Source organism: Argiope bruennichi, chromosome 3 (assembly GCF_947563725.1).
Source record: "Argiope bruennichi chromosome 3, qqArgBrue1.1, whole genome shotgun sequence".
Lineage (NCBI taxonomy): Eukaryota > Metazoa > Arthropoda > Arachnida > Araneae > Araneidae > Argiope > Argiope bruennichi.
In genome coordinates this window covers 60,240,217-60,268,002 of record NC_079153.1, presented here as the reverse complement: position 1 = coordinate 60,268,002, position 27,786 = coordinate 60,240,217, and the positions used below count along the sequence as shown (strand labels likewise).

General features: G+C 28.7%; 2 protein-coding genes across 3 annotated transcripts in view; one reads left to right on the top strand and one right to left on the bottom strand.

The window, feature by feature from the left end:
• Positions 1-6,295, top strand: part of LOC129963066 (uncharacterized) — a 46,798-nt gene extending 40,503 nt beyond the window's left edge. The window contains exons 5-6 of the mRNA XM_056077098.1: positions 2,352-2,381; positions 4,033-6,295. Of these exons, the coding sequence (XP_055933073.1) occupies positions 2,352-2,381; positions 4,033-4,088 (86 nt within the window). The 3' untranslated portion in view covers positions 4,089-6,295. The remainder of the gene's footprint in view (positions 1-2,351; positions 2,382-4,032) is intronic.
• A 14,696-nt stretch (positions 6,296-20,991) lies between these two features.
• Positions 20,992-27,786, bottom strand: part of LOC129963214 (regulatory-associated protein of mTOR-like) — a 42,185-nt gene continuing 35,390 nt past the window's right edge. The window contains exons 27-31 of one of the 2 annotated variants that reach the window (XM_056077399.1): positions 27,214-27,344; positions 25,351-25,440; positions 24,191-24,307; positions 22,162-22,291; positions 20,992-21,431 (exon numbers count right to left, since the gene is read on the bottom strand). In XM_056077399.1, the coding sequence (XP_055933374.1) occupies positions 21,366-21,431; positions 22,162-22,291; positions 24,191-24,307; positions 25,351-25,440; positions 27,214-27,344 (534 nt within the window). In that variant the 3' untranslated portion in view covers positions 20,992-21,365. The remainder of the gene's footprint in view (positions 21,432-22,161; positions 22,292-24,190; positions 24,308-25,350; positions 25,441-27,213; positions 27,345-27,786) is intronic. The other variant, XM_056077400.1, reaches the window with a different exon arrangement.

Genomic DNA, 27,786 nt, shown 5'->3' with positions numbered 1-27,786 from the left:
ATTAGCAGATTTATTTATTGAGTCGATAAGTTTATGTATAATTTATTTTCTATGAAAAGCAATGCTAAATTAAATCTTTCTTGCATTATTATAGATCTTCAGTAATTGGTTTTAAACTTTGTAAAATTATATTTAGACTCTATAAAGGTTATTGAAATGGTGAACTCTCTTCGATCATAATTAAAGTAAAAAAGTTAGTGAAAAAAAAATGCTTTGTTTAAAATTGCTCATTTTACCAAGTTAATTGTAATCAGAACTTGAAAGGGAATTTTAGTTATATTCAGAACATTTTAGGAACATAAAAGTACAAATATGTATATCCGTTGGTTATTAAAGGCAGATATTTCCAACCATTATTATACATGGCATCTTATTAATGATTATCATTTATGATATTTATATTTAAAAATAAAAAGTTCAACATTTTTTTTTTTTTTTTTTTTTGTAAATTAAAATATTCTAAATGGTTAAATGTACCAACCACCAATGATTTTCTATGCTCATATCCAATATGAGTAATTATTTGTGATACATTCTTCCAACTTTATTTTTCTTTTTGTGGGCTTGAGTATAAAGAGAATTTAAAGGCTTCAAAATCTTACGAAATATTCAGATTTATGCTGAAATAACTTAATGTCAGTTCCAACTAGTTAAAAGTAGTGGGTTCATAGTTTAGTCTATTCAGGTCTATAGTGTATACTTTGCTTGCTTAACATGTTTTAGATTGTTACTACTGGAGATGGGAGTATAAAATTTGATATCAGTTAGTCCATTTAAGAATTTTATACATCTAATATCCTTCCCTTCCCAAATAATATAGCCTTTTGTTTGATGATTGAAACTACTCAGCCAAATGTATATACAAAATAGAAAAGACAGATTTGATGTGTGTGTTTTATGCTAACTTTTTTAATACAATATGATAGATTTTTTTCTTCGTTAACTAAATATGCTATGTCAGAGGTAAAAGAACAATCCTAAATATGCTGGCATCCTGGCCTAGGGGTAGCACGTCTTTCCCGTGATCTAGGCGTCTTGGTTCGAGCATGGCTGTTCTCTTCCTTGTGTTCTTTCTGTGAGATGCGTGAATGAGGCCCCCTGTAAAAGGGGTTTGTGCAAGCGAGTGTGTGTGTGTGCTATCTTCATTTGAGCTAGAAATCAGACTTCTGCCCACGGATGCTCAAGAGTTTTTACCCTCAGAAGCTACTGTGCAAAAATTTGGCTTAATAGTCGCACGACAAAAAAAAAAAAAAAAATTCCTAAATATTAGTTCTGTTGAAAACAGAAATAATATTTAGGATTAATTTGAGCAGTATTGTATTTCTTCAACATTTTAAGAACTAGAATACTTTTCATAGTTACATTCGTTTTTGCTTTAAAAAAAAAAATGAAATTTTCTGTGATGACTAAATTATGATATAATGCACTGAATATGATCTGCAAATTAGCATTTTGTTACTCTTGCATTTTTTGCTTCTTAGGTATTTATAAAGTAAACTTTTTAAAATTCTTGGATTCTTCACGTATCCTTTTGGACTGTAAAACTTAACTTGGGAATTAATGCAAAACTAAACATATATATAATCAAGAAATTATCATATTTCGAAAGCTGATGTAAGGATATATGGATCATTTAATATTTCAACATTGTTTAATGAGATTATTAAATTATTCATAAATTTGCATGTTGGTCATGACTAGCTAAAAGGATGAAATTTGCATCATAGCGAAGATAAGTTATACTGAAAGTCTAAGGTTCCCTCCTTCCTGTAGTCATTATCAGTCAAAAAGTGCCCAATGCATGTTTTTTGGATCTCTTGTATTTTGCTTTAAGAAGCAACAAATGTGTACTAATATTTAGTTTCCATGTTGCTCCTAAGATTGATATTCTAGTTCTGAATATATTCTCACTTTTCCTTCAGTCTTTGTCACTGTTGCAATCAACTATTTACTATAAATATATTTGTAAGTATGAATGTTTAATCCTACTTCATTTCGGACTGACTTTATTTCTAATAAGATTCCAATTTTTTTTAAATAAATATTTTTAAATATTTATATTTGATATTTTTATTTTATAAAAATATATTAGATTCAGATGGTTGTATTTGTATAAATCACTTATATTGGATGCTTGAGAATTTTTACAATTTTATTCTTAATATTACATGGAAATTTTAATATATATATATATATTTAATATATATATATATTTAATATATATATATATATACTTTTTATGCATATATTTTATTATAACTGGCATTATGTTGAAAGAAATGAGCTTTTGTATTTATTTTCTATGCATGTTTTTAGGATTTATATTGAGTCATTTTTCTTTTTTCTTTCAGAATTTCATAGTGTGAAACGTGAATTTGAAAGTGAGTATTTTAATCTTTGAATAGCCATTTTTATTTAGCAATATGGTTCAAATATTTCAGTTTTATAAATGGGACCTGAATTTATTTTAAGTAACGAGCTTATTACTTCTACTTACCAAATTTTTCTCCCCTATATCAGATTCAAAATAAAATTTTGTATCATTAATGCTTCTATGCCATTTAAATATTTACAAAAAGAGGGGGATTGGCTTTGTTAATCAAATAAATTCTTATGCAACTTATTGTGTTGGCTTCATTAAGAGAATGACTAATTACATTAAGCCTTTTCCTAATTTAAATGTTTATGAGGAAAAATAAAAAAAAAATCATTTAATGGTCAGAATCTTTCAATTCATTTTATGTTCTGTGTTTTTGTTTTATTGCTTATAGTTTGAGATGAATTTAAAAGAAAAGAATGAAAGAGGTAGTCTACGTTTCTAACAATTCCAATAATAAATTGATTCATTATGATGCGTAAGTGTTAGATTACAACCATGGATTATTATTGCGATTGTGTATATTATTTTAAATTAGCCCATATTAAATTCATTTGAAAATGTTTACTTATATCCTGACCCAGTTCCCACTTTTTTTATTTTATTATGTATAGAATGTGCTCAATTTAGTTATTTTTAACATGTGCTCTAGAAAACTGATAACTATTCATTTTTTCGTATCCTGAGCAGAGGAATAAAAATCCTTAATGCTTATGAACATTTTTTTAAAGATACCTAAGATTCCTTTGCCTAAATCACCATGTGGCAAAGAAATTCCTATTGGAAACTCATAGTAAAATCAATGAAGGAAAAAATTTGATACTTTACTCAGTTTATCATCGTCTTTTTTCCTAATTGTCTCCCGTAGTGAAATAAATTGAAGTTAATATTCTAAAAGTTCCACCTTTTTTGCCCATACATCTGCTAAAAATTATGTTTACATTTTTATAATATATCTAAGCTTTAGTGTCATTAATCTTGGATATTATGAGAAATTATTCTAATTTGATCCAAGTGTATTATCACTATTGGCATCATTATAAATTGTGCTTTTTGTTTTATGTGTATACTGAATAGTAAACTTTTAATATGACTATCAGAAAATAATTTGTTTTCTGATGGTGAAATCATAAAATTTATATAGTGCATTAGATAAATAGGATGTGTATTTTGTCTTTTTATGCCCAGAGACGAATATTTTTAATTGGCGAAATAAAAACATGTGGGATAGAATAAAATTCAAATTGAGTAACTTGTCTAGTTTGGTTTCATTTTGTTAATTCTTTTTGAGGAAAAAAATGAATAGATTATTTTATGTAGATATTGATACTTAATAATTTTTTAAAGTAAAATTGTGGTATTATGTGTATGCATTTTAGAAATTAAAAAACAAATATAGTAAAGCGAAATGCAGAAAAAAAAAAAAAAGTTTGATCATTATCACCAACTTTTAAATTTTGCTAATATTGTCTAATCATCTCAAAAGAATTAAAACAACTTTTATCTAAAAGAGACAGTATGTATCCATATAACTAAAACTTTCTTTAAAAATGTGACTTATTCAGAAAACAAGTAAAAATACCGTGTTTTTTTTTAATGGAAACATTTTTTTTAATTACTAAGTTATTTTAATAGAATATTCACTTTTTTTATAGGTACCACAAATAGCTCAAAAATGAAGTTCTATGAGGACAGTTCAGAGGAGGCCTAGTTCCTTTAAACCAAAAATAAATGGGCTTAGTCTGGTGTATAAACTATGCTACTGGGTCCAATGGTATTGATGTTAAAGGGAAAAAAAATGTGCTTTCTATGCTTTAGTCATTTTTTGTTCCTCAAGAAACTTAAACCTGCCATCAGTGTATATGCATTACGTTCCAGGAAACTTTGCTTGACTACATGGGGAAAGTACAGTAATTATTGATTTGTGTGGCACCTTGCTGTTTCCAGGGATCATTTATCATTGTGCTGCAAGAATGTTTAGCATGCAGTTTCGAACCATGGTAATCAGTATATGCCTTTTGGCTCTAGTGCTGTGATTTCTGACTATAAATGGATAGTTATAATTCTAGCTTATTGAAATAAAAAATATTCTTTTTTAATGAAGACAAGTGCAAGCAAGACTGATTATCAAATATACTTGTTCAAAGAGCAATTTTTTTAAATGAAGTGCAGCCTTTGAACACCTGCTTACGGATACATTTTGCGTATTTTCTTATTTATGTAGTTGTCATATAATACACAATTTGACCGTGATGATTCAATTCTACTGTGACAGTTAAATATAGTTCTCTTGTTGTTTCCATTTGTGAAATTTAAGTTTTGTTAATACTTACCTCAAATTGTATTATTTATAGAACTTTCTACCAGAGACTTGCTAATGTTTGGAAAGCATGTTGGAATGAGACACAGTTTCCATTTTTAAAAAAATTATGTAATAGTTTATGGTTTAAAGAAAATTATTTAATCTTAAAAAGCTATAGTTTTAAAATGTGTTTTATTTGTATGAAATATTATTGGACTTGCATACTTCCACCAAAGATGTGTATATGTTTATTTTGGTAAAGAATTATATAATTATTGAAAATACATTTCTAATAAGATTTGAAGTTTTATTTTATATTGAATTATATTATTGACAGTGCTGTTGCCAAAATCAATATTTTTTGTGTGCATTTGAATCATTAGATACAAGTATTTTCCTGAAATTTGAAACTGTGTAGATACTTAAAAAATTATATTAAAATTCCGGTTCCTTAATATTAAAAAATATATATATTATTGTTCTAAAATATTTTTCATTCAAAAATCAAGGAAGAATCGATGATTCACATTTAAATGCAATTGGTTGTGAATATTTATTCTGGGGAAGTTTGTGTATAAAATATAAGGAGAAAAAAAATATTTTGTATTTGTTGGTGACTACTGTCCTTAGTATCTATGTTGGTGTTCGTATTCAGGAACAAAATTAATTTTGAATAATTTCTGATGACTTTTTTTTCCCCAGTCGTTTAAATTTTAAACAATTTCAATCAAAGCATGTATTATTTAGTTATTAGAGTATTTGAAGAGTTTTATTTGAAATTTGTGTTTTTAACTTGAATTTTTAATTTATATTACTTGTTTGATGAAAATTTTATTAACTACATTTTCCTACCTATTCTGTTTGTGGGTATTATTATCAGACCAGATTCACTTCAGAAAATCTCACCGGTGTATTTATTGCTTATAACCTTATGACTACTAGTTTTTCCAATGATTTAATCTCTATTTTGAAGATTTTTTTTAATTGGATTTCACTACTCATACCAGTGTGGTTGCTTTATTTTTTTTCGGTAACAATTCATTATATTTAGATGGAAGATAACTGTTAAAATTCTACCTCTAGTTCTTTTACAAATTTTAAAATTATTTCATTTTGATACTTTTTTTCATAAATGCTTAATTGTCGCATGATCAAACTTATTATAGTTCTAGAAAAATTGAATTTTGATCCATACATATTTTTGTAGCACTTATTTTGTGATAATTGCTTTCTATTCATAAATATAAACCAAATGTTCTTTGTATTTTTCCAAAGTAGTATTTTAACTTGAAAGTAATCTGAATGAAGCAATTTTTAATATTTAATCATTTTGTTTGTATAAATTCTGATTAGATGAAATATATTTCTAGCATTGCAATTAAATAAATAAATAAAAACATATATTTAATTGATGAAATAGACATCCATTTTTGTAGACATTAATTGGTAAAATTGGCAAAAGGCTCTTGTTTTTTATTAAATCAAATACTATAATGTAAAGATGCAAAATGCAATTTTGTATAATCAAATTTTCTCCAAAATAACCATACATAATTTTTTAAAATTACTTTGAGAAGATCCCTCTCCTTTTTTTCTTGTATTTCAACACAAGGAAATTGATTTGTAATATTATTTTAAATTTTAAAACTTTGCAAAACTTTTCTTAGATTTTTCAATTCAGAATGTTATGCTGTTTTGATCCCATAAATAATTCATGAATCAGTCTGTTATAAAATTGTATTTCATTCCTTTCGTTTATTAAATTCTAGCTTTTATTTTCTTGTAATATTTTTAATATTAAAGATTTATGAAATAAAATTAACATTTTAAATATTTTAATGTATATTTTAATTATAAATAGATATATGCTTTGTTTACTTTTTCTCAAATTATTTACCTACATTGTTTATACAATTTTTAAGTTTGGATTATTTTGCCATTTGGTGAATCTTATTTTTATTTGTCAAATTGAAATTGATTTTATCATAGTTTTGCTAATACTTATGCAATTCAAAATCAGTATATTATTTTTTTAATGTGTGATATAAATGGGAGGGGAGGCTTTTTTTTTTCTCTTTTTATTCATTTATTATATGTAATACAGAGGTTCAATAAAATGCAGATAAAGAAAGCATATTCTGTTTTCACAATTTTTAATAATAGTGTAACAATTTTATGTCCAACTTTATGTACACTTCTGTTTACTTAAATAAAATGTAACTGGATTCATTCCTGTAAATTCATAATTGAATATGAAAACTGATCCAATACTGTGTCTCGACATGGGGGATGATTGAAAAGTTCATATTATCTTATTAAGAATAATTAACTTAATATTCCATACATTTGCTTTAATATTTCTAAGGACATTTTTCTTCTGATTTCCTTTGTCATAGAATAAATTTTAAACAGCTTTATTATCAAGTTTAACAAAAGTCAGCTTTAAATTATGGTTTCATATCCATTCTTTGTTTAGATTTTGATAATGATCTGTCTATCCAGTAGGTGTAAGGCTTTTGTAATGGCTATGGTAGATGTAGATTATAAATGAATCGTTAAAACATTCTATGTAAACACTAACAAATTCCTTGTAAAAAAAATCATAACTAAAAATTTAATCCTAAAATTTTTTTATATCTGGGCTTATCAATGTTTATCTTCCAATATATAATAGGCGAAATATATAATTTATTTCTTTTCTAAATTGTCATTCATATGGGTATTGTCCGTCTTTGTTTTGCTTTTACTATTTCAGTAGCATAATTTGATAAAACATAATTCCTTAATATTTTGTTATAGGCTTGCCTTTTTCTTTAATAAATACTTTTTTTTCCCCTGCTCAGTTCATATTTTTATGTATATCAGTAAACCATTCATTCAAATATGTTTTTACTTTCGGCATGAAATGAAATTGTTATTCTTCATTTACTGAACTTTTTGATCATCTCCTGAACCATTCCTTTATCTAACATGCAATTATAGGTTTAGTACACCAATGATTTTAAATGCTTTAATTTGATTTTCTTTTTTTGCTAAGAATCTTGTAATATGTTGCTATTGCTCTTTCCTGTCAAAAATAGATATGCATTAAACGTGTTCTCATTTCTACCATTATTCAAAAGTATGTCATTAAAGATTTTAAGTTTAATTAATATATTATAATATCACAGGAAAAATGATCAAAAATATCATATAATTATTATTTCATATTTGAATTGATGTCTTCTTTGAGCAAGATTTGCTTTCAAAATGCTCAAGAAATGTTATCCAAGTAATTTCTAGCAGTTTTGGTTTTGATTGGATTTTGAATTTATCTCAAATTATTGCTTGATTTTCATTTAATTTTAGCTTTATATGTTAACTTAAAAAAAGATCTTGAAATCATGGAGCAAAATAATAGCATATTTAAGTCTTCCACTTCTGTGTAAAATGATGCAATTTGTAGTGTTTGTGTTTTGTAGTTTATTTGTGAAATTTAAAAACATTGTTTTCAAAATCAAAATAATAATAATTTTTAAAGGGACAAGTGTGTGTAATCTTATCTACTTTAAGATGCTTCTTCCCAATACGAAAGCTCTTAAATCAATATATTTTGCAAATTTCTTCCAATTTTATGATGTTTATCTAGTCCATAGTCTATTAAATTGAATTTGCTTCTTGCATTTTTAGTATGATAAATCATTTTTATGTATTTACTGTCAGTGCATGAACTTCCAAATTGAAGTTCTTTTATTGTGGCCTTGTGTTTGGTGAGACTCGAAAACATTGTTTCTGCTTCTTTTCCAGATCGGTAACTCCGTCACCAATTGTTATTCTAGCATTCATTGAGTCTTAAATTTCCTTGATATTTTTTTTAAAAAGATTCAAATTTAGCAAATATTTGATGATGGAATCATGTTTTCGAGTCTAACTTTGTTTTCTTACTAATGACAAATGTGAATTTTAGATTTATATTGTAAATTGTTAAGTTTTTTTTTTTTTTTTTTTTTCTTCTGTTTGGTTGCTTATAAATTTGAGTTCGGCAGTTAGGTACAAATTAAATTTCATAATTGAAAATTTTCTGGAGGTTTTCATCTTTTATAAAATCCATATTTATTTATTCTGCAGTTAAAAACATTTTTATTTAACAATATTTATTGGTGCAGTTTAAGCAAGTATTTAAAATTTTTATTTTTTGATGGTGTCATTTGTAAAAAGGAATGTATAACAAAATGTCTAATAATATTTCTTTGGATTTTAATTACACTTTTAACCTTGCTCTCTACTTATGTGTTGTCCTTCACTGTATTTCTATGCACTAATATTACTCTTCCATAAGTGCAATTTACTTATTGGATTTTTGATTTGAAATAGTTATGAATAGTAAGTATGAATTAGCTAAATATTTTTTTCTTTTCAGAAAAATATATTTTTAAAAAAACGTCGCTGGCGAGTTCAAATTTTCTTTCGTGAATGAAATTGTATTTTCTGGTGAAATGTTAAAAATCTGGACATTGTTTAAGTTTCTTTACATTGTTTTAGTATTGGATATAACTTTGTTTTGCATTCCTCTTATATAAAAAAAAGGAGCTTATAATGATCGTAATGTGAAGTACACAAAATGTTTGTGTTGTGATTCTGATATTTAGAATGTAAAACATTCTTGTAATTTTACTGCATATATTGTTAATATTATATATAGATTTATAAATAGAATCAGATTAAGTTAGAAATAACCTATTTAAAATTTCAGTGTATGAACTTTTTTCTGCTTATTTCTATTTCATTTTTTAAAAATCAAATAGTTTTTTTAGACCAATATGAATTTTTGTCTATGTTCCTCTCTTTGATTTGTTGTAATATCATTTATTTAAACTAAAACCATTCTTATCGTTCTTTGTTTTTATTTCTGAGTACAAAAATCAAATGCATTATAGATTCATATACTTGATCATAAATAGCCTGTTCATAATGTAAAGCTGCACATTTGTTGCATCTAACATGAACATTCCACTGCAAAGAACACCACTATTTTGTGAGGAGTGGTCATGCAGCCTATTTATACTGTTACAGATATATGTTCATTAAAAAACAATGTATGACTTTTGAACTAGTTTTCTCTTCTATTTTTTTATGCAGCAAGGCAAGCATCCTTTTCCTCATAAGACTGCTCCTCGTACAATAATTTGCATTCACATTTCATTTTTTTTAAGAAATTATATCGAACTCTTTTTAAAATTATATCAACTTTCTTTGATCGTATTTCTTACTCTCAGAATTATTTTAATTGTTGATGTTATTACACACTGGTTCTAAATCATAAATCAAATTTTAAGTGGATGACTGAGAATATTATAGGCAGACATTTTTGATATAAGAATGGGTGGGTTCAAATGGCAGATTGAGATATAAGACGTAAATATAAAAAGATATACTTGCATCAACATTGACAAACATATCATTAGAGTGTTATTTATATTCCCTCAATGCTAGTTTCATTCCAATTGCATACTCTGCAGGACCTTCTGTTGTTGTTGCGGAAATTAGGTGAAAACTACGGATATGCGAGGAAAAGCTACTAAAAATTACAAAAAAAAAAAAAAAAAAAAAAAAAAAACCACCTGAAAATACCCTCTTTTCAAATCCTTGCTCACATCGATGCTGGTAGTGAGATAATTTTTAGCATGGTTGGGGGGGGGGGTAGTTTTTTCCTCATTTCAAAAATGAATATGGGAGTTTATTATGATGTTAAACGAAACAATGATTTAAGAAAGTCAAAAGTTCTTGCTGTTTAATGAAACAAAATTGCAAATGTCTACAAATAGTCTTTATATGAGTACTTCTTCCCTCATGGGTCTGAGAATGGAGAAAATATGTGTCTACAAATAATCCTTCAAAGTAAAGTAAACTTCATAATTTAAGTAAGTCCATTCATAATTACCTGTCGTTAAAAATAAGTAAGTTCATAATTAAGTAAACTTTGTAACTTAAGTAAGTCCTTCAAAGTAATGAAATAACGAGTTTAGCTAGTGGTTGGTCTTTATATGAGTACTTCCACCATGGAATATGAGAATGGGGAAAATATATGTTTACAAATAGTGTTTATTTGATCAACAAAGTAGTGCTGTGTGACTTTCAAAACAAATTATTTCCCTTATATATGTAAATAATAAACGTCTATTAAATGATTATGAATAATGTTTGAAAATATTCATTTTAACTAATTAAAATTCTTTGGGGATATCTGCTCTCCAATAATTCATTGATATTACATTGTATAATATATCTGTAAAGAAGTGTTTCTGATATCTGGGTAACCAATGTTGGAGGGTATGCAATTGCCTCTGTGACTATCTTATCAAATTACTCTGTAGTCCCTTCTTTATTTGAGGCCACATTAGGTTTTGGGGATGAAGATTTTCAGGTTTAAAATCATATTTCTTCAAAGAACTTTCTTGCAAGTGGATTGTATTCATTATAATGAGACCGAATTTCCTGTTAGTTTTTAAATTTCCGTGCCACACCAAGATATAGACAACATTCCTCCTAGTACCACTTCTTCTTTTTTTGGGTTCTCATGAGTTTTAATATTAACAAAATTTGGAACTGCCACTACTCCATTGGCATGTGGAGCAATTGCTAATATTTGATTTTAAGCTATGTTGCATAATTTGAAATATATGAGACATTTCTTGCTCATAAGCAGTTGAAATAGATATTTTAGTGACATCATGAACAGAGTGGATTAGAATCTCAATGAGGGTTGTCAGAAGACCTAATAATAAATTTGACTGCTAAGGAATCCAATGAGCTGGTCTGCCGCAGCCAATTCATTTAATTGCAAAAGTGGCACTATAATTATACAAATCAAAATGGAGATGGGTTGGTGTACCATCATGATAAAAATGCAGTTTGTTTTGGAAAATGAGTGCAGTGGCTTAACTGACGCAGTTGCCAAGGGGTGGAAAATGAATGATTAGATTCGTTTAAAAAAAATTAGGTGTCTTGATAAGCTCTTGTTCCTCGAGATTTTTAAAAATTAAAACTTTCGGCACATTAGAAGTTTTGTTATTAGCTTATGGTTATTTTATGTATTTTAAAAGAATAAATGATTCGGATTTATGTGAAAAGAAATAACTTTGCTTTTCCATTCTCGCGAAAACAATGAACACTCATTTACAGCGGGACTAGATTGCATGATTTTCCAATCTTTCAATAAGAGTATCATATGTGTTTCAGAAGAGTCGTTTACAAAACATCTGGACAGTAACATATATTATCGGAAACTACGTTCCTAAATCGAATCGAATATAATCATGAATATTAGGATGAATACAAGTTGACTTCAACGAAATCATAAAGAAGTTCGCATTGACAAAATCGAGGATGGCGAATTTATAACATTTCTGATGACTAAAGCCTTCAAAAATTTTCGGAAATAAGATATCTCATTGCATACGCATATAAAATATTTTTAACTAAAATGATCGCAAAGTGCAATTTTAGATGTCATAAATACATTAATAATGTGTTAATTTTAATTCATCTTTGAATCAGATCTGTGTGTAATTACTTACTTTTTTTTAAAAATTTCACCCAATGCATTTTAGCTTTGTCACAGGGTACTAGATATATTATTTAACATTACTATTTATAAATTTTGATTGATAAATTTAATGATAAGCTTGAAATAATTCTGTATATCATTATAGATATTAATTTAATTACCTAGGCTTTTGAATGATTATATATGTATGAAAAAAGGGAATAAAGAAGAGTTTTAATTAATTTTAGATTAATTTATGTTGAAATTTAGCAAATATTAAATAGAAAGGAATTCCAATTCCATCCACTGAATTCCACTTCTATTGAATTAGTTAAATAAAACGATGGGATTGGATCAAGAATTAAGAATGTTTTAAAATGAAGTTAATATGAATAAAATTAAGATAAAAATTAGAAAATTAAGTTTAAATTAGATATAGAGATATCATTACACACACGCGCGTGCACACGCATATACAGGGTGCCCCCCCAAAAAAAAACTTCCCCTATATATGAAACTAGCGGCCTATCCGTTCAACCAATTGAACCAAAATTTCAGACATGGGTGTTTGAAGGTATGCGCTGGAGATCGTGATGATTTTAAACAATGCAGAGGTTACGGTTACAGTGAGAGAATTTTGAAATTTTCTAATGGCAACACCCACTTTTTCCTTGCGCAAATTGATCAGCGTATTGAAAAACCACAAATGGCGTAGGAACGATTAGCGTGTGACGAAAATTGCCGGCGTAAAGCATTTGCAAAGAAGATCATTATAAAGGACTAATGACAATACAGAGAGGAAAGAGAAAAAATGGCTTTTATTGGAATGGAAAGTTATACGTACAGGTTTTCAACGTGTTCACCTTCGCAGGCGACAACGCATTACATTCGGGAGATTGTGGACAACAATGCCGAACGTAACATGAAAGGAGGAATCTGCATAATTTCACGTGTTATGGCATCTTGCAATTCTGACACATCTCGTGGACCAGGCGTGTACACTTTAGATTTCAGATAACCCCAGAACCAGAAATCCATAGGAGTGAGAGGGATCGCGGTGGCCACGAAACTACCAAGTTACGAGATGACTCTATCACCAAAGTGTTGTTGCAGCACTGGTCGAACACATTGGGCGACGTGTGGAGGAGCCTCATCTTGCATCCATACAATGTCACTAATGACATTTCGTTGCTGCAATTCAGGAACAACGTAATCCTGCAACATTGATTTATACCGAGCACTTGTGACAGAGTACGATTTCAAACCTGTGGTAGCGACCTCTTCGAAGAAGTACGGACCGAGAACAAATGTGCTAGCGATACCGCACCACACAGTCACTTTGGCTTCGTGTAAAGGCTCTGGTGCCACATCGTGAGGGTTTTTGTCAGCCCAGTGAACACAGTTCTTGGTGTTAGTGTTTCCAGTTAAAAAGAAGTGTGCCTCATTTGTCCATATTATCCGCAGCGGCCATCTGTCATCATCATATCTGATGAGGAAAATATTTGCGAAGTCTACACGCAGTTCTTCATCGCCAGACTGCAACATCTGGACGTGCTGAAACCGATAAGGAAACATCCTCAGAACAGAGCGCAGAAGCCTGAGAACTGTGGTTTTCGGTAAATCCAAATTGCGAGCAACGCAGTATGCGATGGACCTGCAGTAATCGTGTTATGCACTTCCGCAACAACTTCAACTGGAACAGATGGTCGCCCGGATCGAGGTCGATCGCAAGAGCATCCAGTTTCTTCAAATTTTCTTACCAAATCACATACACTTCTTACGGAACATGGGCCTCGTCTTAGCTAGTGGTTTCGCCGATAAATTCGCACTGCTTCGGCAGCATTTCCCCCCTTCAGATAAAACAGCTTTATCAATTCACCTCGTTGTTTCTTTGTAAGCGTCATCTTGGCACAATCGAATATCTGATTGAAGAAACACTCCTCCCACACTGCTTTGCACGCGCTGTTCTGCGATCGGTGCTTCTACTGTCTAACCCTGTGAATTATGCAAAGTGCGTCAAAGCTCATCCTCTCTGTGTTGTCATCTAGCCCTTTACAATGCTGTTTTTTTTTTTGCAAATGTTTTACGCCGGCAATTTTCGTCACACGCTAATCGTTCCAACGCCATTTGTAGTTTTTCAATACGCTGATCAATTTGCGCAAGGAAAAAGTGGGTGTTGTCATTCGAAATTCTCTCACTGTAACCGTAACCTCTGTGTTGTTTAGAATCATCACAATCTCCAGCACATACCTTCAAACAACCATGTCTGAAATTTTGGTTCAATTAGTTGAGCGGATAGGCCGCTAGGGTTTCATATATAGGGGAAGTATTTTGGACCACCCTGTATATATACAGTGGCTCCCAAAATTGAGTATACACATACTCTTTCTTCTTTAATTTTATTCTTTTTGAACTTAACATCCCTATTTATGGCTAATATTTATAAGAACGACAAAATATACACTAGCAAATGTATTAGGCTAAAAAACAAAACGGAGGAATCAATAATATTCTTATTACAGTAATTTTTATGTCAAAGTTGCAAATTCCAAAGTCACGAAATTGAGTATACATCTAGCAAAATCTGTCAACAAAAAGAGAAAAAGATAAATTAATATTTTGTTGCATATCCTTTAGCATTTAGAACAGCTTGTAAACGGTGTGGCATTTAATTGACTGAGATGTTTGGCCGGATATTTTCGACCATTTTCCTTCTAATACTCTTTTTAAGTGTTCTTTGACCCTAATATCGTGTTTTTGAACTGATTTTCCTAATTCCACCCACAAATTTTCAATCACATTGAGATCTGGAGATTGAGGAGGGGTGTGCAATTGCATTTTATAATTATACAACCATAACTTAACTATTTTAGCTGTATGTTTTGGGTCATTATTTTGTTGAAACAGAAAACTTGACCCTAAACCCAAATTCTGGGCACTTTGTTTTAAATTGTTCTTCAACATATCCAAATATTTAATTTTGTCCATCATTCCATCAATGAAAACTAAATTTCCTACTCCTTTAGCAGACATACAGCCCCATACAAGAAGTGAACTACCTCCATGCTTGACAGAAAGATTGGTATTTTTAGGAAAAAGTTCAGAATTGGGCTTTCTCCAAACACAACATCGACCACCACTACCAAAAACATTGAACTTACTTTCTTCACTGAATATTACTTGATTCTAGAAGTCAGGAGGTTTTGAAATATGACTTTTAGCAAATGAAATTCTTTTCTCTCGATTTACTTTGGAAATGAATGGTTTTGTTCTGGCTATGCGACTATTATAATTTGCTCTTTGGATTACTCTTCGAATTGTTTCTGCAGAAACACACTTTCTAATTGTTCTTGAAGTAGATGTAGCACTCACCTTAGGATTGTTTGTTACCTTTTGAATAACTCTTCTCTTGGTCGTGGCACTAAGGATTTCTTTTCTTCCTCTTCCAAGTTTATTAGCAATTTGTCCATACATTTTATACTTCTGGATAATTTTTTGAACGCATCCATGACTGCGTTGAATTTCCCTTGCAATTTCTCATAGATGTGTACCATCTTCAGACAATCGAATAACAAGTTTCCGAATTTCAACATTTGTTTCATTTCTGGAACTCATTATGATAACCAAAACGTTGGCAGTCATTGATTTCCAAGCGAAAACAAATCAAAGTAACAAAACTATTTTGCTTATTCATTTGAAAATAAATAATGGTAGTCAAGTCGCATATTTTACAAGGTGTATACTTAATTTCGTGACTTTGGAATTTGTAACTTTGACACAAAAATTATTGTAATAAAAATATTATTGATTCTTCCATTTTGTTTTTTAGCCTAATACTTTTGTAAATGTATATTTTGTCGTTCTTATAAATATTAGCCATAAATAGGAATGTTAAGTTCAAAAAGAATAAGATTAAAGAAGAAAGAGTATAGTGTATACTCACTTTTGGGAGCCACTGTATATATAATGAGTATGTTTTTTTCCACAAATTATTTTTTAAAGTCAAATATATTAAATATTTGATTGCTTCAACATCGAGTTCTTAGTATTCTTTTTGTCACTGCTATTCAAAAAATTTTCAATTATTTGAATATTAGTGAAATTCAAAAAACAAATGCGTATCTTCCATTTTCCCCATGAACTTGTTAGCAAAAAAATTCTATAATCATTTTAATTCTTTATGATTTCTATCATTATGTTCTTGTACACTGGAGGTACATATATGAAAACTCGCAACCTTTGTACTATATAAGAATTGAATTGCAGTTATAAATTTTGCCCAATCAGATTTTTACTTCAATTTAAATTGAGAAGTTTGTGGATTAAAAGGGTAATACTGTTCATTTCAATATTCTGAGAATACCACTTTACGGTTATTCTACCTTACTAAGCGGAAGGATGAGAACATTTCCATAATTCTTTGACCTTGATTTCCGCCCCATTATATACTTTTCCTTTCAGTTTTTTTTTTCACTCATTATGTGAGTATCATGTTGTTTCTTACCGTACTATTTTATTTTAACTTAAAATTGTGTATTGATCGCTTATATGCTAGTTCAAGTGGCAAAAAAGCTTTCAGAAATGGCATAAAGAATTTTTTTATATAATATCTTTAAATGTGACCAAAATTACCAACCATTGTTATTTTCAAAATGTTGAAATTGAATAACAAATAAAAAAAGAAGTGTTTTAATATAAAAAAGTTACTGTTATTTTGTAAAGTGAATTATAAAATTTTAAGAAGAGAAACCTGCCATTTATTCATCATAATTCAATGTTTCGGTCCCTTAGAGTAAATAAAAATTGTTCTAAACTATTGTGAATTAGAATATTTTCCTCACAATATTACGATTTAACTTCAATTTTTTGGCTTTCTAAATCCGCTAATATTCCGAGTTCAATTTATTGTTAAATGCAAACATCTCCTTTTTTCATTTTCCCTCTCACCCGTATTTTGACTAAATAAACGAATCCTGATGTATGCATAAAAACGCAGAGTGTTTTTGAGTTCTGTGAATGAACAATATTTGTTTTATTTCTTTCATACTAAAATATTTCTTTTTAGTTTCTTTTTTTTTTATAGTTCAAGGTAAATACAAGATGGAAATATTGAGCAAATTTGGCAAGCGTTTTTTTAAAAGTAATTTATCCAATTACAGTCATTTAGCGATGATTAATTATGACATTTGCACGCTCTTCATTTTGAAATATTGAATGTGTTTCACAGAAATTATATTACTAGTAACATGGCAATTTCATTTCAATGCAAAATTTTACCTAATTATATATATATATATATATATATATATATATATTGTTACGAATTTCCTGCGATGTGCTTAGAGTAAATTCAATAAGCAGAATCCTTTTTAAAAAAAATAAATAAAGCTATTTATTTAACGAAGACTGCGCATTCAATAGCTCAGTCACCAGCCTACAGCTTGCTTGCTGTCTAAGGCTCCAATACAACTCCTACTTGATGGTTGAGTTGACGGGGCGCCTAGCCCCGTCAGGGGCTTATCCCCGGTAAGGAGAGACTTCACAGTGCTTTGCTGTCTATACTTTGCCGTGGCCTTCTTCGACGAAATTTGGAGATGACGAGTGTCAGGACTCATTGTGATTGTCTGATATTAGGGTGAGGGTGGGGTGGGGGGGGGGTACGCTGCCGTTGGGCTTAGTAAGTTTTTACTGCTTGTGAGCTAGAATTGGCTATTGAGATACAGTATAATTTGAGTTTGAAAAAATAAAAGTTAGGAAGAAAAACTAAGGGGCTGAGATAAATTAAAGTAGTATATTACGGGGTCTTCTAGAGTTTGTAGATGGTTTATATTTAGGGATTTTAGCTATTGCTTCATTTTCATTCTTATCCATGTTTTTAAAGAAGTTAGTGGCTAGATTTTTAATGAATTTTTTAAGAGGGGGATAGTCTAGGCATAAGTACATATTTGTATTGGGCATGTAGTATTTCATATTGCAGAAATTTCTAATTAAGTTATTTTGCTGGCGTTCAATAAGTCTAAGATTAGTCTTGGCAGCATATCCCCACACAGGGCAGGCATAAGTTAATACTGGACGCAAGTAGGCAGAGTAAATAAGCATTTTATTTTGTCTACTCATTTTGGAGTTTCGAGAAATTAAGGGATAAAATTTACGAGTTAGGTCTCGAAACTTTTTAGCTGTGTAAATAAAGTGGGGTTTCCAAGTTAATTTACTATCTAGAATAACACCTAAATATTTGCATTCCTTAGACCACGGGACAGTTTGATTTTTAATTTTAATTGGGGAGAAATTCTTTTTACAGTTATTTTTATTAAAAACTATAGCTTCAGTTTTACTAGCATTTATTTCAATTTTCCATTCGACGAACCAGTCCTCAAGAGATTTAATATGTCGGTTTAAAGCTATGGTAATGAAATTTTGATTTTTGTTTCTAGCTAGTATTGCAGTGTCATTAGCGTACATGCACAACATAGTGTTAAATTGCTTGGGGATATCATTAATAAACAAGGAAAATAAAATTGGCCCTAGTTTAGATCCTTGAGGTACACCTGCAAGAATAGGTTTTACTTCCGAAAATTCATTGTTTATCTTGATTTTAAAGGATCTGTAACTGAGGTAAGAAATTATAATTTTGATAAGGTTTGGGGGTATGTTGTAATTAATTAGCTTGTATATAAGACCATCTTGCCAAACTCTGTCAAAAGCTTTCTGAATGTCAAGGAAAACCGCTGCAGTTTTTTGTTTATTTTCAAAACCTTCCTCAATGAATTCTACTGCTCTAATTAATTGGTGGGTTGTAGATAGGTTACGGCGAAATCCAAATTGTTCAGGTGTTAGTATATTATGTTCTTCTAGGTAATTATTTAATCTATTGAGAATTATCTGTTCAGCAATTTTGCTGACAGAAGAGAGTAGGGATATGGGTCTATAACTGCAGGGATCAGTTGGGTCTTTTCCTGGTTTTAATATGGGGATAACTGCAGCTGTTTTCCATGACATGGGAAAATATCCTAATTTGAGAATGCTATGAATTATATTAATTAAAAATTTTAGGTAATTGTCCGGAAGTGTTTTTAACATTTTGTTGTTAATACTGTCAAGGCCAGGGGCTTTTTTGATATTAAGTTTTTTAATATGATCCTTTAATTCATCAGTTGAGGGAGGGGGAATATCAATAAATTTTTGTGGCAATGAGTCGAGAAAGCCTTTGACTGTATTATTTACATTATGTTCTGTGGTGAAATTGCTCAATTCATTAAGTTGAAATTGTTTCTCAAGGCTAGCCGCCAGGCAGTTTGCTTTTTCTTTATCAGTTATTGCAATACTAGCAGGGCCTTTAAGGGCCGGAATTTTTTGTTTTTTACTTTTAAAAGTTTTGACAAGTTTCCAGATTGATCCGTCTTCTGTGTTAACACTAATTAATTTGTGTATAAATTCATTGCTTTGGATTGTATTGTTAAGTTTTTCAATTTCCTTATTAATTTGGTTCATTAGTCTCTTGAAGACTGGGTCTCTGGTTTTTTGAAAATTTTTCCTGGCAAAGTCCAATACAACTCCTAATCTTTCGTGCTTGTTTTTATATGCTCTCTGCCGGAAGTGACGTCACTAACAGGAAGTTATGTCATATTAGAAAAATCCAGAACCTTGGAGAGAATTCAAGAAATCAGGATCCCTCTAGAAAATCCTCTCTGTCGCCAAGGTTTCCAACTTCCGTCGCCAAACTTGGCGACAAAAATTAGTTGCCTAAAACATCGCCAATGAGCCAATATCTCGCCAATTTGGCGACTTGCTATTGAAATACAATGGGATACATATAACATTCATTATCATAAGACAAATTACACCAATTTACAGAATTTGTAACAATATATATATTAGTGTTAATTTTTTAAATTGTAAATAATACTCAAGTTTTATTGTTTTCGTTTCTTTTTATTTAAAATTAATTTCAGCAAACTCAACTTCTCCAATCAACATCACATGATAGATTATTCAAATATATACAGTTGAAAAATATATCATTTCAATTTTTTTTAATGCTTTTAGCTAATTTACGTAAAGGATGCTTGACTTTGGAGATTCATTTGATATTGTAAACATGAGTGATTATTATTGTAAAAACAAAATGACATTTGATTATACAGATATATTATACAAAATTAATTTCTTTTCATTTCATGCAATTATATAACATCCTTTATCGATTTAGCCATAAATGATTTAGCTCTTCCACTAAATATATAAAAATGTTTAACTGGTTTACTTCTACAATAATCTGGAGAGGGAAATATCAAGCTATACATATCAGAAATTCTTAAATACTTATGGTATATGAAAAAAAAAAAAAAAAAAAAAAAATCTAATTGTCAAAAAGAAAATAGGATACATCCCTTTACAATAAAAGAATCTCGAAGAAAAAAATCTTTAAAATTAGAATTTAGGAATGATTACACAACATAGTTTCTTTATTTTCAAAGGTAGTGGAATAACTGTAATATTTTGGATTTTTACAAATGATAAACAAGGATTTCGACTCTTTATAAATAACTGATAATATAAAGCTTGCAACAGACTTGAAGCATATATCTGTTACTAACATACATACATACATATATTGTATATTTTAAATTCTATGTAAAAGGATTTTTTTTTTCAGCAAAAAAAAAGAGAAAAAAAGAAGCAACAATTTGCAACAGCAATCAAAATATAATGCAAGAAACTATGGTCAATAAAATATTTTTTATATAAAAAGTATATTTTTATATACTTTCATCTAAAATGAAACATCCCTTCAATAAATACTATGAAAACAGAGCAATGGAAGAGCTAAATATAATGGCTATAATATTTACAAACTTTATATTAATACACCCTGTTGAACAAGTGATATTATAATCTACGGAAAACACAACTATAAAATAATGCAAGTTTTGTGAAACAATGAACAAGTATTTTAAACTTAATATTTTATGGTGAAAAATGGCACACAACATATGAAACCTTATCACAAAATGAGATAGATATCTGTACAAATATTCTTTTTTACAATAATAATAATATTTTTTAAGACACAATGGCTGAGCTTGTTTATGGCACAGACAACTTAAGTGCTTGACTAGCTCAGGAAGGGAGGGAAGAAATTACAAAGAGATTGTCCTTAGTTAATGTTTCCTATTTACAGAGTACACAGAAATAAGATGGTCTGTGCTTCCAGCACCTAAGCTCGCCTAGAATAGAAATACAAAAAAATCATTTTCAAAAAATGTTAAATTCAAGCATTGGATGTTAAAAGATTTTTCATGCGTATTTCAAAAGGTAGAGCTCAGCACGAAAATCTTAGAGAATGAAACAATACATCAGGTGTGACATAAACTTATACATATGTATTCACAGAACCTCATAAAATAACGAATTTTGCCTAACATAAATGCTAAGATGTATAATATGCATGATTAATTAAACAATAAAATACATTTATATTAAAAGTGACTGAGATAAAAAAAATTTTTACAGAATTATTACATAAAAGAAAATTAATCAATCTCGAGAATGATATAATATAATTCTGAAAATGCTGAAATCCAAGTTTCTCAGAATTATGTCATGTCTGGTATAATTAATTAAAAATTTTTTTCCTTGTGGGATGTGTAGGCATTGGAATGTTTACAGGGATTTACACTCAATTTTATGTTTAACTCTCAGTAACTCTATGAAAGTTGATTTTCATAAAATAGTTTTTGCTTGAGAAATATTTGAAAACTTAATTTTCTTCCATCTTTGTATTTAAATAAACAGATACTTTTAAAGTATTTTTAGTAGTAGTAAGTCCTAACATATTTAAGGTTATAGGATTTCAAAAAGAAACTGGGAGAAAATATCTTCTAGGTATGAATATTATAAGCAACCAGTAGCATAGAATTTTGAAAAGTTTTTAAAAAAAGTTAAGTAAATACTTACTTTATATGGATGGAAACCTAGGCAACTTATTGGGCCAATTCTGTGCCCCATGAACCCGTCATGATATTTGATTGTACTAATATTATCTCCATTTTGATTAAACACACTTATAAACTGGTTTGCAGCTCCACTGAAATGAGAAATCAATAATGAAAGAATAGTAGAAAACTAGAAAAGATATTATTAATGAAATTAACCATGATAAGTATTCACTGATGATTTCTTAAATCATATAATTAAACCACAAGTTCAAATTATATCTAAGTCATGAAATGTAAATTTAAATTACTCTTTATGTAATATTAATATTAAAAAGAGTGTAAATACATTTTGGAGCAGTCTACACATTAATATATGTGCAATAAATTCAAATTATCTATACCTTTAAAATAATTATAAAAAAGTCAATTCTACTTCAAATTACAACTCTTTTAATTTAATTTATAAGTTATGTGGACCTTCAATTTTTCCTCTTGCCTTTCAAATTTAATGATTGTAACTTCATTGTTTGGTAATAAAGTTGCCTTATCTGAAAAATCACAAACCCCATTAATGTGCTGGAAAGGAAAAATCAGAGAATTCTCACATTTTTAAAGCATTAAATCTATGAACAATATCCTACATTGACACTTATCCGTTATTACGTATAATATCTGATATCAGGACTGAGATAAATCAACTGCTGGTGATTTTAAATTAATTTCCCATCATTTTAAAAAATATGTGATGATTTCATATCACAGCTTAATGGACTTAAACACTACAATTTCTTTTAACAGATTATCAGTACTTTTAACCAACATATCCCCCTCACCTTTCATTAATTAATCAGTGATATCCAGGGTGTCCACTTTATATGAAAGGTAATATCTAAACTGATAGACAGGCATGCATATAGCTTTAATCAGGAAAATACTTTAAATTATGTTGGAAATTGTTATTTTATATTGTTTTAACCAATAAATGCATAGCTGGAAAAAAAAAATCAAACTTTAACATAGTCTCCTGTTTCTATTATTCAAATTTAATAAAATATTCTTGAAAAATTTTAATTTAAATAAAATTCATTCATTCTTTTCATTTTAATTAAAAATAAAAGTTCCATTTTTCTGCAACCAAAACAAAGATATGGGATCGGATGGGATAACAGGTTTTTCATAGATTATTTTCAATGAAGATTACCAATCAATGGCTTTCCTTATTCCAATGCAGTCACTGATTAGTCTAAAATAAGAAATTCAAAGCTTCATAACTTGGATAGCTATCATTTTTACATAAGAATGGGATTTAAAAAAAAATTAAAATATTAGCTACCAAGTATATGATTAAAAGGATTGGGAGATAGTTTCTTAGATAGTTAGATTACTTAATTTTTTAAATTGTATATTTACTGATCCAAATAATGTAAAGGATAATTTTATACATAATTTAAAAGCCTTTTTCCAACTTAAATTAAATTTAAAAGTTTAAAAATTAGCTTCCAGTTATGATTAGAGTGGACAATCAGTATACATCAACAGTAATGTTTTATATTCATGTTGACTTTGACTAATGCCCAGTGAGATTTAAAATATTATTGTGAATTTATACAGTATCTAAGCAGTGCAGTTAGATTCATTCCAAAAAACATATTTTTAGTTGACTGCTGCATCAATGTCCCCAGGCCTTGGTGACAAAATTGAAGATTCCAGTAACAACAAGAATCGTGATGAAAGCTCGATTGAGACACGGGTTATGGAAATTAGCAGACAATCAAGAGAAGTGAATAGTCATGTAAAATCTCTGGTGTTATTGCAAGTGCTGATATCGTGTTTCGCTTATTTAGCTATCTATATATATGTATAAAACATCCTTATCTGTTACTGAGACTTTCAGACTTTCCACTATACACCCACTGTACTGAACCTTGATTTTCGGAACTTCTTTTCAAAATATATAAAAGTACTTCTTTAATGCAACTAATAATTATAATAACACCAGCATATATTCAATGCAATAATGTTAATATAAACTTATACATTTTACTTACCAAGCAATTAAATCAAGTTGTGGATGAATTGCCATGGCTGTCATACCATGGGCTGGAGGAATGTTTCGGATACTATTTGAATGTCTCAAATCCCAAAACCTAACATCGCCAGCAACACTAGAAGAATACAAATAAATTTGTATTGAACAGAAGCATTCTGTGGTATAATAGCATCATTTGAGCAATCATATATAATAATCACTATGAGCATATTAGTTGATGAATTCTTTTCAAAAGTTGATGAATGCCCTGAAGTCATTTCCAAAATTATTAAAATGTGCATAGTATTTAAACTGCTTGATTTAATGATATAAAAATTGAGCTTCTAAAATAATTTTTAAGCAATTCCATAAGCTCTATTAAATTATATACATTAAAATAGAATGATCTCTAGTTATTAACTAAAAAATTTATTTAAAATTAAAAATTTATTTGCTATTGATCAATTTTCCTTGACTGCCCAGTTCTCATTATAAAAGGGAAAACAGATAATGCAACAGATTTAAAGTAAGGTGAGGCAGTTTCTATTGTTCAGTATTGTAGAGTATCTAGATATATTTGATAAAAGTCTGACCTAGATCCTACATATGGGTATAAGTTGATTTCCAGAGAACTTTCAGATGAAATCAGTCCATATTTGTATTTTACTGAATGCAGCAACATCGATTAATCCTACTACAGTGAGAAATTTATTGCAAAAGTGCATTTTAGTCTTCTCATTTTAAAACTATGCTAGTAAGAGTACAATAAGAATAGTATCCATGACTTTCTTCCTGAAGTTTAGATTCTTTAATTATGCTTTGTCATCCATAGAGGCCAAACAAATTTAAATCAATGAAATGAATGGCTCAAATGTTAACAGAAAATAATTTTTGAGAGTGACATATTATTAAGTTTCGAACGTTTATAAATATGCATTTTTCCGATAGACGATTTTAATAAAAAAGTGTGATGCATTTTGATGCTAATATAGATTACTTGAAATAATATAGTCAATTTGAGATTGGCAATAATTTTCTTTCTTGAAGCACACACAGTGCTTTTTTTCATATAAATAGTGCAAGAAAGATTTTATAACATCTGAATTCATTCAATACTTTTAAATTAGGAAATTAGTTTTGAAATGAAATAGTATATATATACATGTAATTTGAACTCACCTTCCACTGATGATTTGTCCAAAGTTCTGCTTATTTTGCAGCATTATATTTACAACCCAGCCAGAATGCTCTTGAAATATATGCAGGCAGCTAAAATAATAAAATAGAGTAAGAATATATATATTCTTTCATACATCATGTAGTAAAAAGTTTTTAATACATTCCAAACAAATAAAATTAATATTTACACATTCTTTGCACCTAAATCGATGATACTTAATCAACATTAAATTTGTTAGCATTCCTTTAACCATATCTGAAAGATTAATTTTTTTTCACAGCTGTTGAAATTTTTTTAATAATAATATGATGCAATAACTCTTAATTAAACATTTATTACACAGAGTGTTTAAATGAGAATGGCCTTGGATGTAATTCTCTAAATATTAATCTAGATGCATTTGCGAAATTACACAATAGCAGGATTTTATGAAATCGACTAAATATTGCAGATAATTATATTTTAAGAGATTTATATTCTTATGCATTCTATTTGGAATCCTTCTTACAAAGAAAAAAAAAGACCCTTTTCATTGAATAAAATGTTTTGCATAAAACAATAAAGTAATGTAAAATATTTCAATAAATCAAACAGAAATTAAGAAGTATACATTATTTAAATATTTAAGCTGTGTGCTATTTTTATTTATGCTCAGAAGATTTATATTTTAATTTGTGACAAATATCTCAAAATATATTATTACATACTTTTCTGGAACTAGGTTGATGAAATTCCTAATTAGCACTAATTAGAAAATGATGAATCTCTTAATTAATATACATGGACCATATAAAAACTAGAGTTAGTATTCTTTAAGAAATATAATCTTTAGTAATTTAATTTTCTATTGATTCTATAAAATTCTTCATCTTCTTTTGTGCAGCTTTACTTTTTAATATATCATTAGCATTCAAGCAAAATTCAACAAGTTTACAAACACATTAAAAAAAATCATGTGATAGACTACTATAGTCAATTACGATTCCAACTTATTATTTTATGATATACACAACAGATATATTTAGACACTAATTTTTATTATTTTTCGTGATAACTCAACATTCATAGTTTAAACTAACCACATAACAGATACTCAATTATCTAAGCTGAATCAGGTCATAAGAACCTCAGATAATGAAAAATTTGCTCAATGGAAACTGAAGTTTAAATCATATATTCCTTTACTTTGACAAGTTTTCCCCAAATTCTTTATTTGATATTATAAAAATATACATAATGCATTAGAAAGGTTATTAATATACCTATTTCCAATAAGAAAGGTCAAAAGATTTAACACTGTCAAAAGGATACAAGAATTTTAATGATTTTTAAGTGTTTGCTAAATATTTGATCTATAATTTTTCAACAGTGTTTCTCAAAAGACTATTTCCCGTACTGAAAAGCTCAACACATTTAAAGAACCATTTTTTTCATGACAATCTATAGAATTTATTCACATGACTATTTATGTGTTTCAGAATGGAAATGCATTTTTATTTTCTGAAATAATTTCTTGAATTCTAAAAACATCAGAAAATGACTGTTTACAAACTTTTGCATCATGAAAGGCAATGAAAATTAGATAAAATGTCTACTTTTATATCATTCACTTAATTAAAAAATAAAAATCACAGTTTGATTTTTTTTGGTGCTGTCTTAACTTAAACCTAGGTTAATAAAAGGTTTAGATAAATGAGTTTCTCCTGTACATCAAAATCGTAGTTTTATATTTAGTGAAATTTGCTTGAACACTGACCACACATATCTAGATAAGTAGTTAAAGAATTAAACCTGAGGCCAAACTTAATTGGTATACTCTGTATAATAATAAATTATAAATCTTTTAATTTCTTTTAAAGTACCAATCACTTTGGGCCATTCTTCTGTCATAAATACGCACTGTTCCATCACCACAACCTGCAGCTATTAGACTAGCATAATCTGGACTGGAGGTTAAACAAGTTACACAACTATCTGCACCTGTGGGCAAGTCCTGGAAAAAAAAAAAAAAAATCAATACTTGAAAAAAGACAGGGGGGGGGGCAGTTGCATCGATTTCAAAAACAATTATTTTTAATAATGACACTTTTTTTTTTTTTTTTGCAATTATCATTATGGAATGTTAGACAAAAATCAGAGATACCATAAACTCTTACAGAATTTTCTTGTTCTGGATTTTTCACTATTTTTAGACAATATTAATTAAGAAAAGAAAAACAAATTTTCCAGGAATATATACATTATTTTTATTATCCATGAAAGCAGAACTTTAAACTTTTAATTAATTAAAAACATTTAATGTGTTTTATATGTTCTTTTAAAATTTTCTTATTACAAATGCTTCATTATTCTGCAGGCAAAAATTATTATGAAAATAATCTCTTAATTACATAACTGGCTTATTTTTTTTTTACTATTTAATTAGATGGCTTTTT